At 43.0% G+C, this 17,756-nt stretch overlaps 1 protein-coding gene across 1 annotated transcript in view; it reads right to left on the reverse strand.

Moving 5' to 3' along the window:
* Positions 1-1,105: 1,105 nt before the first annotated feature.
* LOC142832604 (sodium/glucose cotransporter 1-like) overlaps positions 1,106-17,756 on the reverse strand; it is a 60,133-nt gene continuing 43,482 nt past the window's right edge. Inside the window, exons 11-15 of the mRNA XM_075943163.1 lie at positions 16,355-16,505; positions 14,070-14,238; positions 11,460-11,675; positions 7,987-8,092; positions 1,106-2,960 (exon numbers count right to left, since the gene is read on the reverse strand). Coding sequence (XP_075799278.1) covers positions 2,737-2,960; positions 7,987-8,092; positions 11,460-11,675; positions 14,070-14,238; positions 16,355-16,505 — 866 coding nt within the window. The 3' untranslated portion in view covers positions 1,106-2,736. The remainder of the gene's footprint in view (positions 2,961-7,986; positions 8,093-11,459; positions 11,676-14,069; positions 14,239-16,354; positions 16,506-17,756) is intronic.

A 17,756-nucleotide genomic window follows, 5' to 3' on the forward strand; every position in this document is an offset into this window, starting at 1 on the left:
GAGTTTCTGTCTTGACTTCCCTGAAATCAAGAGCCATAACCTAGAGTTAGAAGCTGACTAAACCCTCTCCTTCCCCATGTGGCAAGTTGACCCAGCAGCAGAAGTGAAGCTAGAGCATCCCATAAACCATGGATTCCTGGGTTCTTTGAGAGATGGAGAGAAGGAGGGTTACAGAGAAATGGGAGAAAAGGTGTGAGCAGCGGGGGACTGAGGAGACCTGCTGTGGTGACCTTGGTTTGATATTAAACAGGAAAAGTTCCAGAGGGAAATGAGAGCTGTGTGGAGACAGACAGAGTCTCTGCTCACTCCATGAACTCTAAGGGCAACAATCAGTGTGAGGCTGAAATCCCACTGCACTCCCTAACCTCTGAGGATGCTCTGGCTGGGGGATCAAGTCTCCATGCATTCTTTAAACTCAGAGGGGGACCAGTGGAGGAATACAAAGTCTCAGTGTGCTCCCTGACCTCAGAGGGTAACCATGAGTGAAGACTGAAGCTTTGGCACATTTCCCTGGCCTTAGAGGTGACCATAGGTGGGGAATCCAAGCCTTGGTTCACTCCCTAACCTCAAAGGATAACCAAAAAGATCTAAAGTCTTAAACACTTAAAAGTCTTAAATACAAGGACAACCTGTATTTCATGTTGAATAGCTACATTTTTCTTGAGTTGAGATATGGTTATGTTGCCTAGGCTATCTTGAACTCTTGGGCTCAAGTGTTCCTTCTATCTGGGCTTTTCTAGTACCTGAGAATATAGGCTCACACCTCTGTGCCTGGTTTTGGCTACAATTTTTAATTGCTCAAGTGTGTGTGTGTGTGTATGTGTGTGTGTGTGTGTGTGTGTGTGTGTGTGTCCCATATCTGAATGCTAACCACAATTAAGTTCACTTTTATCTGTAATTTTTCAAAGTTGTAAGAATTTTACTGTTTTCATTTTTATCAACACAAATACCATTTAACCATTGGGACAATAATACAACTTAACATAGCATCTGCATGGCACTTTCCTGCATGTGTCTGCCATCCCCTTTCCAAAGTCTTCTCCACACCACAGAAGATCCAATGAGCACCAAGACTTTCCATCTTTCACAGAGAAAAACACACATCTCAGACAAAATAATTTATTATAATATATACAGTTAATAATTGGCAATGCCAAGAACTGAAACCAAAACCATCGAGAGTTCACACCGCCCTTTCCACCCACAAGCTTCGATCCTCCCCTTTCTCCTCTCAAGACCACACCCTAGTGCCAACCCCTCCGAGACAGCACTCTGCAGAACTCTGTGCCGTGCTGGCCCTGAGAAACTCCCCACTTTCCATCTCTCAGTCTAGGAAGAGGAAGGAGACAAGACCTCAAGCAAGTCTCTCCAGGTTTTCTTTCCTATACCACAAACCATCCATTGACCCTGGAGCCAGATCTAAGTTCAAGACTTTACTCAGGTCTTTTGTAAACTAACTTAAAATCATTCCATAATAACATACTGATTTCCTAGTTTAAATGGGATAATATTACAAAATAATTTAGATTTTTGCAAGGGTAATTTTAATTAATTCATTAATTTTAAGTTAAATGAAAATTGTTTTTATATGGAAAACTAGCTCAACATTAACATTCTTCTTCCTGCTTAGCTCTAGGCAGCTAAACACTGCCACCTAGAGACAAGGGCATCAGCCTTAGTCTTGTCAGTGGGTGGTCACCAACCGGGACACCTTAAAAGGCAACCAGTGTGGCCATGGGAACACACAGGAAAGAGGACCTTGGGCTAATCAGGTCAATGGTTCCTGGGAAGATGAACTGTGACTGGATGGCATATGTTCCTGCAGGAGCATTTGCTCTGTCTTGTCACACAGTGTCAACTTCTAAGAACATATTTCATGTCAACATCAGCACCATGAGGCAGGGGCCACAAGGAAATGCAGTGTTCTCCATACTGGACATCAGAGGTATACTTTGTGCAGCCACAAAAATAATAAAATTAAATACAAACTAAACAAGGACCAAGCAGCATCCATCAAAAATGTCATAAAATTCCTGGAGTCAATGTACACTCCTGAGCAGCTAAGACACTTCGTGCACAGGAAACACCGAGATGAGTAACAAACACAGGAGACACGCATTGGGCATTTCCTAAAGGCCAGAAAATTCCTGCTGCTCAAGATTGTCTGCACCCCCAATTGGTGGAGTCCCCATACTGCAGATAAATACTGTCCCCTTGAGACCACCATTTTAAGAAACAAATTCCTAGGATAGGGTCTCTGTCCTTAGCTTCTGGGCATTCATCCAATTGTAAAAATGATTTCCTTTTAATAGAAAAAAATTTAAGATATGAGTCATTGGTAAAGATTTCTTAAAAACAAAGAAGGAAGAGTCAGGTAGGAAAATGACAGAAACTAGACTACAACTTCTAAAAAAATCTTATTGAATTATTTATAAACAATAATTACAAGCTGGATGTACTGAGGCAGAATAGCATGAGATCACACAGTCTTCTGTGGCTAAGGCAGACTTTTCTGAGATCTGTGTCAATTTCTCTTCTTAAACTCTAGGAGAGGCAGATATGTGTGCCACATGGCTTCAAATGCAAAAGTTTACAGCAATGTAATTATTTCCTTCCAGCAACTCTAAAATTACAATTTACATATTTAATCCCAATGGAAAAAATTTACAATTTCCCAAACAACTGCAGAATTGTCTAAAGGGAAATACAAAGCCAGCCTACACCAGAAGGCAGGACTCAAGCAAAGTAGGCATAGCAAAAGACAGCCACAGCCAATAGGATGATGCCGTTGATGTTCACCACTGTCCTCCACAAAGGCTTCTCAGAAGTGTCTGTCATCTTCATCTTTAAGGCTTCCTCCTCTTCCTTAGTAAGCTTTGGTCCTTTCTCCTGGTCCAGCCCACAGAACAGGTCATATGCCTTCCTGAAGCATCCTTTCTTCTTTTGGGGAGCTTCTGTTTCTACAAAAAGACATAAAAAGATTGGATACAAAGTCTAAAGCAGTGGTTCTCAGCTTTCCTAATGATGTGACTCTTTAATACAGTTCCTCATGCTGTGGTGACCCCCAATACAACTGTTTTCATTGCTACTTCATAACTGTAATTTTGCTACTGTTATGAAATATAATGCAAATATCTGATATGCAGATGGTCTTAGACAGCCCCTGTGAAAGGGTTATTTGACCCCCTGTTGCAGGAGCTCCTTCTGCTCCTTCAGCCAACAGCCACTGAGATACCAGCCCATTGGCGCGTGGTCTCTCTCTTTTTAAAAAAGTAGCAACTGCCTTCAGCTTGCTCTCCTGCTTCTGGCTCTGCTTCCGGCGACTAGGTTCCTTTCCTGGTTGTGCAGAGGGCTGTTGTCTGGGATGGTGATCTGTAAGTTTTCACCTTTAAATAAATAACTATTAGCCTGGCGGTGGTGCCTTTAATCCCAGCACTCGGGAGGCAGAGGCAGGCAGATCTCTGTGAGTTCGAGGCCAGCCTGGTCTACAAGAGCTAGTTCCAGGACAGGCACCAAAGCTACAGAGAAACCCTGTCTCAAAAAAACAAACAACAAAAACAAACAAATAAATAAATAAATAACTATTCTATTAATCATAATTCCGAACTGGTGTGGGATTGTTTATGACTTACACCTTCAACCCCCCCCCCCAAAGGGGTCAAGACCCAAAGGTTGAGAATCACTGGGGTAAAGGGGCTAGAAAGTTTCCTGGGAAGATGGAATACCACAAAGCATTTACATTCTGTAGAAGAATCCTTCTCTTGTTTTCCAGAATGGAAATTGAATACAATTCTGAGACAGGGTTGACTTGGACTCTGGCTTCTCATGGTCAACTAATCTGAGGTTTATCTCTTCCAGGACCAATAAAAATGGGCTTTGATTTAGAATAGTCAGGTAAGATAATAGATTATGAGAGGGACGTGCTAACAACGAGATGGACACCTGACTTGGGGAGAATACGGTAAACCCACCTCTGAAATCTAGGACCATATCCGTTTGCTATGCCACTGGAAGGCAGGGAGGCTGGCCTGACCCAGAGGAGAGTTGCCAGCACTTGCCTATTAAAGGTCTCACAACAGACCTAGCCGGAGGGAAGGGCCACTCTGACCAGGTCCTGATGCACAGTCACAGCAGTCAGTACCTGCCGGGCTCACAGCACGCAGGTGCACGTTAGTACTGCTCGATCAAGCCATGCGGTGGTGCCGACACCCAAAGTGGATGCTGGCAAGGGAGCAGATTCCCAGCTCAGAGGTCAGTTATGGCACTGGAGACAGATAGGCGTAGTTTCAGATGCCAGCTCTGCCAGTGACCAGCTGTGACATCCACCCTACTCTATTTTTTTAATGTGGCAGGCTATTTTTGTTCTTTTTAAAAATTTTAGTCTGTGTCTTTACATCATGTATCTTGATCCCATTCATTTCCCCATCCCTTCACCCTCTAGCCCTGCACAGCCCCAAATAAAACAATATTTAAGAGAAAAAGGGAAAAATAAATTTAAAAAAGGGAAAAAATAAAAATCTTGTCGGGGAAGCTGCAGTGTTGACACTGTGAGTCATACCATGAACCCCATTGGTCTGGTTCGAGGCCTCTGGCTTCTACCTCCCGATCTAGGCTGAGCCTCGCTAGGGCTCCTCCTGGATATCCTGCTGTTGCCCTGTGTTGTGGAGATCCTGCGGCTTTGGAGTCTGCAGGTCCGGTCCCTTCCCCTGATCCCACTCTATGTGTTAGCACAGTGTTCAGAGACTACTGATTGGCACATCCTGGTTTTTATAAGCAGATTAATATGTTTTGCTTTTTTGGGGTGGGAAATGGAGGCTCAATACGTGGCCAGACTGACCTCCTGACTCCTGGATTATGAGTATGTGCCACCATTCCTAGCCACACACTTATTTTTGGAGCTTTAGTGGCCAAGTACATACGTGTCTCAGAACTCTGAAGTGAGGTGAGGCCACGTGGTCCCTGGGCTCACGGTGAGCTCGATATCTACTGGGTCTGCAGCTAGGAGTCTTTGTGTCTGATGCCAGACCCGTAACTTTCTCTGCTTCATCTAGTGCTGTCTGCAGGACCAACCTTCCATTTCAGTACCAGATAAAGCACACGGACTTGCGTACTTAACCTTCCCATACTTCTGCACACCATACATAAACATACCCATGTGTGTTTCTCTTCCACATAGAAAAAGTTGCAACACAAAGTTGAAGACAGACTTAATTTAAAGACTAAGCCTGGGGCTAGAGTGGGGGAGCTCAGACATAGAGCACTCTCTTTACAGCATGCTAAGTCTAAGTAAGACTTGATTCCCCAGAACTGAAAAATGGTGTGGGACAATTGTCTGCATCCTGTCAGTTATATTTTAAATAAATGCTGATTGGTCAATAGCCAGGCAGGAAGTATAGTCAGGAAAACCAGACAGGAAGTAGAGGCAAGTCAATGAGAACAGGAGAATTCTGGGAAGAAGGAAACTCATTCCTAGGCAGTCCTGGCCTAGTCACAAAGCAAGCAAGATATGAGTGCCTTGCTGGAAAAAGTACTGAGCCATGTGGCTAACATAGACAAGAATAATGGGCTAATATAAGTTATAAGATTTAATAAGAAGCCTGAGCTAATGAGCCAGTCAGTTTATAGTTAATGTAGATCTCTGTGTGATTTCTTTGGGACTTAACGACTGTGGGAACCGGGCTGGACAGAAACTGCATGTCCATGTGGAAACTGCATCCACATAAAGCCTGAGAGAGCTTGGGAAGTAATTCTAGAAAAAAAAGGATAGCATGATTTATTGATAGCAGCATTTTCTCAGATGGGCTCTGCTTGCTAGAGGCAAGTGCTCTCATTTAATAGAGGCTTTCGGACTCAGCTTTAGCTGTACAACCTTACAGCTCTTTTAAGAGGCCCTGGCACAAAACACTTAAATGGTGTTGAAGAAAAGCTGACTGCATGCTTTTTTGTTTTCAGCCATAGCAGGAGAAAAGCCATGCCATTTTAAAATGCCAGCTTTCTGGGCTGTCCTGCCAGCACAAACTCGGACTCTTTCAGGTAGGAGGTCTGGCCACAGAGCATTTGAGTGAGGTTTGTGAGCACACTGCTGGAGCTTGCTTCCTGGCAGGGACCTTGTAACACCATAGAGTTGTGGCAATAAACATGGATCTGGTTGGTACCTCTGCCATGAGGCTGAAATCTCAGAAAGTTAAGTAATAGGCTGGATCTAGCCACCAAAGCCACAGCTTTAATTCTAGCCATTTTGCTTAACAAATTAAAGACTCACATGGCCAGAAAAAGAGAGATATACAGTAAAGAGAGATTCAAAGATGAAGAAAACCTCTAAATGTTTTACAGTGTGTTAAAAATATATGCAGGCTTGGGAGAGAAAAGAAAAAGGTTAAAGTCCTTAGAGAGAGAGAGAGAGAACTTGGGAGGCAGAGGCAGGTGAATCTCTGTGAGTTCAAGGACAGCCTGGTCTACAGAGAGAGTTCCAGAACAGCCAAAGATACACAGAGAACTTGTCTCAAAAAGTCAAAATTAAAAGTAAAAATAAAAGTAAAAGAAATAGAGGTTTAAATATTTAAAGATGAAAAATATACAGAGAGTCTGGATACTGTATGTTATTATGTTCTCTTTGAATTGTTTGAATGCTGAGGAAGGAGCAACAGTTGCCAAAAGATATTTGTTTATAATGCTGCTGAATTAATCCAAGATAGGTACTTTAAAAATACCTTGACTTCAAAATTGAAGTCAAAAGGTATATTACTATGGAGAAGAGGTTTTGCTTTTGTTTCCACAGGAAATGAGAGGCTGTGGATTCATTCTGAGTTAAGAAAAATCAGGAAGATCACCTAAGAAATCTCCAGTAGGAATAGATGGACCAGATGTCTGAGTTCTTCATCCAGAACAGATTCGTGACTCTGCCTGAGATGATCAAGTCTCACAGGATACTCCAGTCAGGACTTGATCATAATTCTAAATTTTCTTTAGGTCCCCATAAGATTATCAGCACCCCCAACCAGCAGGAAGTAGCCTGGAGAACTATGCCCACATTCCCATAAAATGGACTATAGATATTTCCCTTTGTTTAGAATGTTGGTTACAAGTTGTTATGGCTAATGGTCAGGAGAAAAGCTAAACAAAGTATATCAGATTCAGAGTTCTTGTTATTAGAAAAAAAAGAGAGAAGAGGTGTGGGACAAATGTCTGTATTCTGTCAATTATATTTTAAATAAACACTGATTGGTCAGTAGCCAGGCAGAAAATAGGCGGGATAACCAGACAGGAAGTAGAGGCAGGTCAATGAGAACAGGAGAATTCTGGGAAGAAGGAAGCTCATTCCTTGGCGGTCCTGGCCCAGTGACAGAGCAAGCAAGATGTGACTGCCTTGCTGAAAAAGGTACTGAGCCACGTGGCTAACATAGACAAAAATATTGGGCTAATATCAGTTATAAGAGTTAATAAGAAGCCTGAGCTAATGGGCCAATAAGTTTATAGCTAATGTAGAACTCTATGTGATTTCTTTGGGACTTAATGACTGCAGGAACTGGGCAGGACAGAAACCCAGACAACAGAAAAAAATCACAAAGCATAAGTTTATGGACACTAAGCATCATGTTAAGCCTCCAGAGAAATTGGGTTTCTAACCTAAAGTGGTAAAACTTAACATGCCAAGAGCCTCTGGCCCATACTCTGGTGTCATCAGAAATGGACATAGCTTGTGTACATCTCTATCTCAGATCATAGGCTATACCAGAAAGCCCTAATCTCCGACCCTGACTGTGCTCCATATCAAGAACAAATTATTCTTCATTCCCTGATTCACTGAGTTCTGCAAAATCTGAGGAGCAAGGCAGCTGAGAAAGTTTCCCAGCGTTGCCCATTTGGTGAGCTTCCTTCTGTGCATATCCGCACCTGTCTTCCACTACCCTTCCCTAGTCCCTGAGAAGAGATGTGAGCATTGACAAAGGCATTTGCTAAACTTCAACAAGTGGCTTAGAAACACACCTATCTCAGTTGTATCCTTGGTGTCCTCCTGGAAGTCTTCATCTCCTGCATCCAGGTCAATTCGTTCTTCCTTGCTGTCACGAAGACTCCAACACAGACGGTACAGCTGTGGGAGAAAGCAGAACAGATTACCAGAAAGATTGAAATAGTGCCTTAGGCCAAGAATTTGGGGAAACAAAGTGGTGTGAGACAATTTCTGTATTCTGTCAGTTAAATTTTAAATAAACGCTGATTGGCCAGTAGCCAGGCAGGAAGTATAGGCAGGACAAGCAGACAGGCAGTAGAGGTGGGTCAAGAAGAATTCTAGGAAGAAGGAAGCCCATTCCTCTGCAGTCCTGGCCCAGCCACAGAAAAAGCAAGATGTGACTGCCTCACTGAAAAAGGTACTGAGCCATGTGGCTAACAGAGACAAGAATAATGAGCTAATATAAGTTATAAGAGTTAATAAGAAGCCTGAGCTAATGGGCCAATAGTTTATAACTAATGTAGACCTCTGTGTGATTTCTTTGGGACTTAACGACTGTAGAAACCAGGCAGGACAGAAACCTCAAACAACAGAAAAGTATGAATCAAAAAAGGAAATGAATATGGCCTTGCCATACCAAGAAATCATGGATCACTCTCCCACTGAAATCCCACATAATATATGCAGCATAATCTAGGGAGAGGCTAAGGGGAGAATCACAGGAAATAAGGGAAGAGAATGGAGAAGACCAGATGGGGAAGAGCGTGGGAGCAGCGACTGGACATGACTCCTCTTGCACTGGGGACCTCACTGCACCAGTGACCAGCACAAGATGGGGCTGTCACCATTTCCTCCTGCATGGGGAAGCCACTCAGGAGACCCCACCCAACACTGAGGGCCTGTGGACAATTAAAGACTGCTGAAGAGGAAGTGCCATTTTCTCCAGTGGGATAGCCAGTGACAAGCTCCCAGGTTCTGGAGGATTCCTGGCTCACTCTCATGCAAGCAGTCATAATTAAACTCTGTGAGCCAAAGTAAGAGGGGACTTGTTGGAAAGACATGGGATGAGATGGTAATGGATGGTGTAAATGACCAAATTCAGTATGTTCATATATGAAAGTATCAAAGAAGTACAATAATATTAGTAGTAAAAAAAATAAAAACAAAAATAAAGGGCAAAGTGAATTAAAAATACAATAGATTTAAACATGCTGGGCCAGTGAGATAGCTCTGTGAATAAAAGAGAGTACAACCAAGCATGAAGCCTCGAGTTCAATCCTGAGGATCTGCTGAATAGAAGAGGACAAGCACCTCACGTGAGTTATCCTCTGCCCTTCATGTGTGCACTGCAGTATGCAGATGCCCACACATGCACAATCACACATGCACAAAATACATAGATACAATGGAGCTTTTACATTTTTGAAATTTAAAAGCTCATGAAAAGAAACTACCTGAAATATTTGTTGTGTGAATGAATTCACTTTTCTCCGATAATTACATTTGTTCCTTTCATCACTGCTGCTAAGAAAGAAGACTAGAAGTCATTTATGTGAACCAGCATTGTAAGATCTTATTACTGAACACTGTCACACTATGGAAATAAAAACTACAAACATGGGCCCTGTCAACACAGAGTAGAGCAGGGGCAGTTTCTACTGATACAATTTGGAATGTGAGGTAAGAATTTGTAAAATTCTGTGAGAACCAATGCCATACATCCACCCCAGCCATGACTTTTGCTGAATGCCTTGCTTTCTCTACTTTACAAGTGGTGTGGGAAGTCCTCCAGTATATGTGTTGCTTTTATTGTTTAATGAATAAAAAAAAGCTACTTTGGCTTGTGATAGTGTAGAACAGAGCTAGGCAGGAAAACTAAACTGAATGCTGGGAGAAAGTAGGCGGAGTCAGGAGAAACCATGTAGCCACTGGAGGAGACAGATGCACCCTGGAGTAAACTACAAGCCTAGTAGTAGAATATAAAATCATAGGAATGGGTTAATTTAAGATATACGAGCTAGCTAGGAATATGCTAGATTCATTGGCCAAGTAGTGTTGCAATTAATATAGTTTCAGTGTGATTATTTTGAGTCTAGGTGACCGGGAATGAATGAGGAGTCTCCGCCAATACAAAAGGATGCTCAGAGCTAAAAATGTTTGAAGCTTCAATGCTTCCAAAGAATGAGATACAGCAAAATGGTTGATACAATGTAAAGATCCCTACCACAGAGCTGGCAAAAGACAAGCTGGAGAATCTGCAGCTATAAATGCAGATTCTGTTTCACATTAAGGCTGTCTCAGATCTTGATAATCTGCCAGGGAGGTTAAAGCTCTCTTAGGGATTCCACGGGTGCTTGTATTAGTGTGTGCTGGAGTAAAGTGTTCATACAACCCTTTTTCTACAGATAAATGCTACATTGGGTTCCTTTTCTAGCTCTGTTCCCTTGATAACCTGGGAACAATAGAATGTTGTATTATTGGGTCACCAGACTATTTTTATTATAATAAGATGGCCCCATTATTTACTATTCTTTGAATTGGTAAAACTATAAAATAACTTTAACCCAATGTCAACATATGCAGCTAAAGAAGTGTCTTATGACTTGTGAAGGCTTCAATTGGGTGGGCATTGATAGTATACTGTGGTGTGAATGTCTCCTCCAAGACAAATACTGGAATGTAATTACTGGTGTGACATCAAGAGTGGGGTATTTCTTTAGATAATCTTTGGAAGGAAGTAATCCAATTACCTCTTAATACTGCTACCTTGGGAGAACCTTTCTGATAAAAAAAGATGAAGTTTGGATTCTATCCGTTCTCCCTCTCTCACAGCAGCTTCTGTCAAGACACCAACTACCACATTGTTATGCAACATGAAACCCCTTACCATATGAAGTCTGTCAACTTTTGACTTTCCAACATCCATATGGTGAGAGAAATAAACTTCTATTACTTATAATATTGTAAATGTCATTTTTAACATTAGAAATATTATTTATATAATTATATTGTTTATAATATTATTTATAATCTACTTATTCTGTAGCATTCAATTATAGTAGCAGAAAGCATACTGTTAAAGATATCTCCTTTAGAAAAAAGTCAAAAAGTAAGCTATAGTTTAAGTTTCCCTGAGTGGATGATTTTTGTATTAGGCATGTGTGTTGCAGGACTTCTGGACATTTGGCCATGGTATTTTCACATGAAATTTAACTTCTTATTTTGGACAAGGACTTCTAACCTAGAGTATTATGCTGCCTGTCAAGTGACCTCACTTCCCTTTGTAGGCATTACTCAGGAAGCTGAGTCTTCAGGAAAGTCCCAGACTGAAGTCTGGGCTGTAAAGGCTTGGACCAGACAGTGCTGAGACAGCAAGCATCCCATGTTTCCTATCCTGAATCCTCCTACATGAAACCATCGACCAGCTGGAGCTATCTCAGCCCTGTAAAGTGTGAGCTGCTCAGCGGGGTGCTGCAGCAGGAAAGGTCTCGAATGGATGGATACTCACGTGCACATCTGGAATGGGCTTGGTGAGGAAGGAGATGGCCAAGACGACGATGAAAGTGATAGTAAAGAGAATGATGGCAAAGTACAGATAGTGCACCCCACAGATGATGGTGGGGCAGTTGGTAGGCTCCATGCAGCTCCCGGTTCCATAGGCAAACTCAGTAATCATGCGGGAGAGTCCAATCAAAAGGCCTAGAATCAGTCCCCAGAAGGCTCCCTGCAAAAGAAAACCCTGGGTTAATTGTGTTGAAACAAGAAAGCAATTGGTGTTCTCATTGTCCTATGTAGAGTAGCCAGAGATGAGGAAACAGGAGAGAAGGCTCCTCTGGGCCATCCACAGCCAGGACACTGATATCAGATCTGGGCCAGAACTGTTAAGTAGCACTTTTCATGAGTCTGTCTATTGTTTCAATGACAAGATATCCTGTATCATAAAACAAAAATTCAAAATAAAATGGATTCAAACATTTACTGGTTGGTATAGACTATTTAACAGTGCATATCAAATCAAAACCTTCCTCCTAACAGAAAAGCTAGTTTGAGGGTGAAGGGTGTAGTTCAGTGGTTGAGTGTTGGACTAGAAGTGTGAGGCCATGGACTCAATCCTCAGGACTACAAAAACCAGAGCACAAATAATTTGAGCCTGCATACTTTCAGCTGATGTCCTCACAAGACTCCCAAGTCATGTACATGCTGATTCATTGCATTCTGTACATTCTGATAAATTCTCTGAAGACATAAAAAGAGTTAAACTAAATAAAGACTTTGAGGAATGAAGAAGAAAGGAACTTTTCTATAAAAATATAAAAAATACTTGCAACAACCCACTGGTCCTTCCTGCATCACATCCGACCTCTTTATCCTGCCAAATCTCCCACCCCTTTCTCCAGGGTCTCACCTAGTGATTCTCTCTGACTCACTCATGCCTTCCCCCAACCCACCTGATCTCTCCCAGGACCACACATCCAGGGCCACTGCCTAATTTACCTCCTCTGCCTGCATCCAAACCAACCTCTGACTTCCACCAGGACTTTCTCTGATCACAGGTCCCTTTTGCCCCGCAGCCAACCCCTGCATCCAGCCAATAGCCAACATCTTTCTCCAGGGTTCATTTCAATGAGACTCCTTGGCCCTCCCCATTTGCACACTATCCCCAAATCTGCTCCTACCCCATAGACACTGCCTCAGCCTGGTCTTTACTGAAACCAATGACGGCTTCTGCCAGACTCTACCTACCTGTTTTCAACCCACAGGTTCCTCCCACACCATATCCAACCTTTCCACATGGCCAGATCTACCCATGCGTTCCAGTCTAGACCAGGAGGCACATCCTAGACCACCGTAGTCCCCTCCGTCCACCCTACTTCACTCAAGCCATTGCCTTCAGGTCCAACCCACAGGTACATGCTCTCCTCTGTCCAACCTGCTCTGTCCTCATCAGAACTAACTACAGAAGCCCATACACCAGATGCCATTATAAAAATACAAATGATATGAAAGATTGAGCCAGTGTCTCCTATCCTCCACTCATAATTTCTGTAGATAGATTCACCAGTGAGAGTTACCCAGATGAGTCCTGGGACACAGAATTGAAAAGAGCAATCATAACTTCAGCAAAGAATTCAAGTTGAAAGAAGACACAAACAAACAGTTCAATGAAACGAAGGAGAATACACACCTGCGTGGTGCTCAAGAAAACGCAAACCTAAGGCTGATGGGAACGACAGAGACAATCGGGATGTGAGAACAGAATTCAGTGAGGAGACAGAAGCCCTGAGGACTGAAGATGAAACGTGACCACAGAACTGAAAACCCAATTCCTCAACTAGGAACCTCACAGGGAAAGCTCACGAGTACAGCGAGTCAAGCAGAAGACAGGATATCAGGACTCGAAGAGGAAGCAGAGGATCTAGGCCAAATAAGCAAGGACTATGAGCCTGAAGAAGAAAACAACACAGGAAATAGTTAGATCCTAGCAGAACACTTTCTCCACACCCATATGGATACAAGGAGCACGGAGGACAGAAATAGACCAGCAAAGAAGGTCCCCACAGCATAGCAGGGTAAAACACCGAGCGACAGAACAAAGACACGGTGTGGCCCTCATCTCTAACTCACACCCCGTGCAACACCACATGACTTAACTTGTCAAAGAGCAAGGAAGGGGACGCTGTCTGGTCACAGTTTCTTTCACCACCCACTCCATAGGAGACACCTCTGTTCTATTTATTCCTCTTTTGGTAACCAGGGTCTATACCTTTTCAAGTTAGCTCTCTGGAAGGCAATGTAAGCAAAGCATTTCAGAGACCAAAATCAAAGAAAATAAAACTAAGTGCCTAAACGGTAAAAAGACTGGATGGAAAACGTACACTATTAGTTGGGACCTTATAGCAAGAACTGGGTTGGAGGGGTCAGAGAGAAAGTAGATCTGATACTAACTCCTGAGGGGCCCTTGGGATTCCTTGAGGCGTACCCAGCCAAACTTCTAACTGTACATCACTTCTGTCTGAGATCTCTGGAAAACAGAATCCTTCTCATAGAGAATATGCAAACCCCCATAAGCCACTGCTGCAGCACACGGCTTTTCAGGAGCTTCTAGAACGATACCTACTGGTTCATTGACTCTCTTGCAGAAAACAGCAAGCAGGAAGACAGCTGCGATGGGTGGCCCCAAGTAACTGGTGATAGACTGGATGTAGTCAAAGAGCTGTCCGCTCTGAGCCGACTGCACAATAGGCACCCAGGCGATGCTGATGGCGATCAGCACGAGGATGAACAACCTGAAATCAGAGCCCACAGTAGCACATCAGTGTTGTACATGAGCAAATACGTACCAATAATATGTAAACATATGCACGTGCCTACATATAGAGGTCACCAGCAAATATATACTTACATGTGTATTATATAAATAAAGACATATTTCACACTACCTCAGTGAAGCGAAATAAGCAAATTCATTCTGGAGACTTCTTTCTTCCTTGCTCTGCTTAGGCATCAGAAAAGTCATCTGTGTCTATGAATAACTGAATAACTGAAACTCATCTGACTTTCACCAGGCAGCTTGGCCCAGGGATCTAATGTATGAAAATCCCGCTTTGAGAAGAGTCAGGTGTAGGTACGGGGTTACAGGACTCAGGAGCAAAGTAATCATGCGCTCAAATTCCCACTGTTTCTACATGATAGAAAACATGGCACTTAATCTCTCTTCAGCTGAAAACTGAGAATAAACGGTTGGGATAAAGATTAATGAGAGAAAAACATCTCACAAATATTAGATTTAAATTTAAAAATTTTTAAAATTAAATTTAAAAAGTAAAAACTTCTTCTTCTTCTTCCTCCTCCTCCTCCTCCTCTTCCTCCTCCTCCTCCTCCTCCTCCTCCTCCTCCTCCTCCTCCTTCTTCTTCTTCTTCTTCTTCTTCTTCTTCTCTCTCTCTCTCTCTCTCTCTCTCTCTCTCTCTCTCTCTCTCTCTCTCTTGAGACAGGGTTTCTCTGTATGACAGTCCTGGTTGTCCTGGAACTCTCTCTGTAGACCAGCCTGGCCTTGAACTCACAGAGTTCCACCTGCTTCTGACCCCCAAGTATTGAAATTAAAGGTGGACACCACCACCACACTTGGCTCTCAAATTTAAAAAAATTTAAATTAAATAAAAATTTTTAAAATACCATCTTCTTCTCCTTCTTTCTTAGAAAGTCTTAACACAGTTAAAAACATTAGCCAAGGAGAGAGTCTAAAGGAGCTGTCTACTCGGAAAGTGACCGGGTCTTTCTAGCTCTCTTCTTCTTATTTTACTTCATGTTGTAAAACGGTGGGAGATTCTCTTACATGCTCTTACTTTTGTGCACTTGGTTTAATTGTAAAGACTAGAGTTTCCTTACCCCATGTGTATTTAAAGCAAGGAGTAGTGCTTTTACATAGGTCTTCCTCTGGGATGGATTTCCCATAACATCCATGATTTACTCAAACCCTACCTGCCATTTTTGACTCTAAGATCTTCCACAAAACCTTCCCCCTACTACACTAAGCCATGCTCATCTCTCTCTTATCTGGCTCCTGGATTGCTCTTACAAACATTACGATTGCTTCATGCCATTGTAAGCTTGTTCAGTGCTGAGCAAACTCAAAGCCAGTAGTTATGGGAGGCGCAAAAAAATGTGAGATTCAATACAATCATAGGACCAGAAAATCTAGAACTATACAAGTCAACGAACTGGTTTTCTCTCCAGCAGGTACCTTCTAAGGAAAATCAAACCTCAGTGCTGCTCAGTAGAATGCAAAGTAGTAGATTCTCTGCTGGTCACACACTCTTTTGTGGCATTAAGTACCCCTGTTTTCTCAAAAATCAAGGGGTGTGGATACAGTTCAGTGATAGAGCATTGCAAAGCGCCAAGTTCAATGCCAGCACCATCTGAATATATATGTGCACATAGCTGGTACTTTGTACAGCACAGAATATACTCAGAGCCCTGTGCAGGGACTTAATTGGTTGCAGCTGGCAGTCCTGACTCTGCCCAATCCAGGCCTAGTTAAGACCCAGGCAACTTCATTCTAGTAATGCTCACTGGTAGCCTGAGATAGAAAAGTCGATCTGTTTGTTTCTCCTAACTCCAGAGGGACACTGCTCAACTGTTTCAATGTAAAATGAAATACCAGGGCTGGGGTCTAGCTCTGTGGTGCAGTACTTGCCCAGAATGTGAAAAGCCCTGACTTCAGTCCTCCAGTAGCTCAGAAAATAAAAGAAAGTGCCCGTACATGGCAACTATAACTGGGCACAGAGATAACTCCGATTATACCAAGTACCCGCCAATCTTGCCTAACCGCATTACGGTGGGTAGAACTCTCTGTGACCTTCAGCTCCCCTGGTACATGGTAGAGAGGAGGAAGCTGCATTTACCTTCCTGCAATCATGAGCTCCTTCTCAGATGCTCCCTTCCGGATCTTGGTGTAGACGTCCATGGTAAAGAGGGTGCTGGCGCTGTTGAAGATGGAGGTCAAAGAGCTCATGAGGGAGGCCATCATGACTGACAACATCAGGCCTCGGAGTCCTGAAAGAGAACGGGGCTTTGAGTGACAGTCATCACCCTGACTCTGTTTCTTGTGCAGCAGTCTCCAAGGTCTGTTTGCCTTTAGAAACCATGACTGTGTCTCAAATTTCTCTCTCCAGAAAGAAGAGAAGTTTCAAGAAATGGACTGTAGCTTTACATTCTAAGACCACAGCAGGCAATGATTTGAGACTTTTTAACTAAATGGTGGTGATGGTGGTGGTGAGTGTGGTGGTCATGGCAGTGGCGGGTGTTCTCACCCGAGGGGACTACCGGAAGGACTCTCACCAAAGAGTCATGATACAGAGGAAGGATGTCTAAGCTGGACCGGAGAGAATAAAAAGACATCCACGAATGGGAGCCTAGAGAAGCGAACAACTCTCATCTGGCAAAGCTGTAGCATAGAGTGTGGTGGCTGCTCTTGGTTGTCAACTTGACTCACCTGGAATTAACTAAAACCCAAGCCACTGGGCACACCTGGGAGCAATTATTTTCTTTATTAAATCATTTGAGGTAGAAAGACCCACCTTTAATCCTAATCTTTTGATGGGGAAAGATCCATCTTTATTCTGGTTATACCTTCTGATGGCAGCCTGCATAAAGGACTTGGAAGAAGGATTCTCTTGCTGTTTGTCTGCGTGACATCACCCTCACTGGCAAGCACATTATAGGCACCTACTTCTTAGGGACTCCGGCAAATACTGAAGACGAGCTGAGACACTGAACCTCATGGCCTGAACAACTACTAGATTCTGGGACTTTCTGTTAGGGAACAGTGATTGTTGGACTGGCTGGACCACAACCTGTTAGCCACACTAATAAATCACCCGGTGAAGCAGGTCTGTGACAGACTGCCTGACTTGCAGCAAGATTTGGTTTTGTTGTTGTTGTTGTTTTGGTTGTTTATTTGCTTGTTTATTATGTTTAGACACGGTTTCTCCTTAGCTTTGGAGGCTGTACTGGAACTCACACTCTGTAGTACAGTCTAGCCTTGAACTCACAGGGATTCACCTGCCTCTGCCACCTGAGTGCTGGATTAAAGGCATGTGCCACCATCGCCCAGCTAAGACCTGTTTGACCTATGCCCACATCAGCTTTGCCATTGACAGTTCAGGCAGCCTAGGTTCAAGCAACCTAATATCTCATTGTTCTATTCTTCTTAAACCTTAATTTGCTTATCTACTCAACAAATGCTTGCTAAATGTACTTGTATGGCAGTCTAGTCCCCCTCCCCATTATAATAAGGCAGATGAA

Source organism: Microtus pennsylvanicus, chromosome 12 (assembly GCF_037038515.1).
Source record: "Microtus pennsylvanicus isolate mMicPen1 chromosome 12, mMicPen1.hap1, whole genome shotgun sequence".
Taxonomy (NCBI): Eukaryota; Metazoa; Chordata; class Mammalia; order Rodentia; family Cricetidae; genus Microtus; species Microtus pennsylvanicus.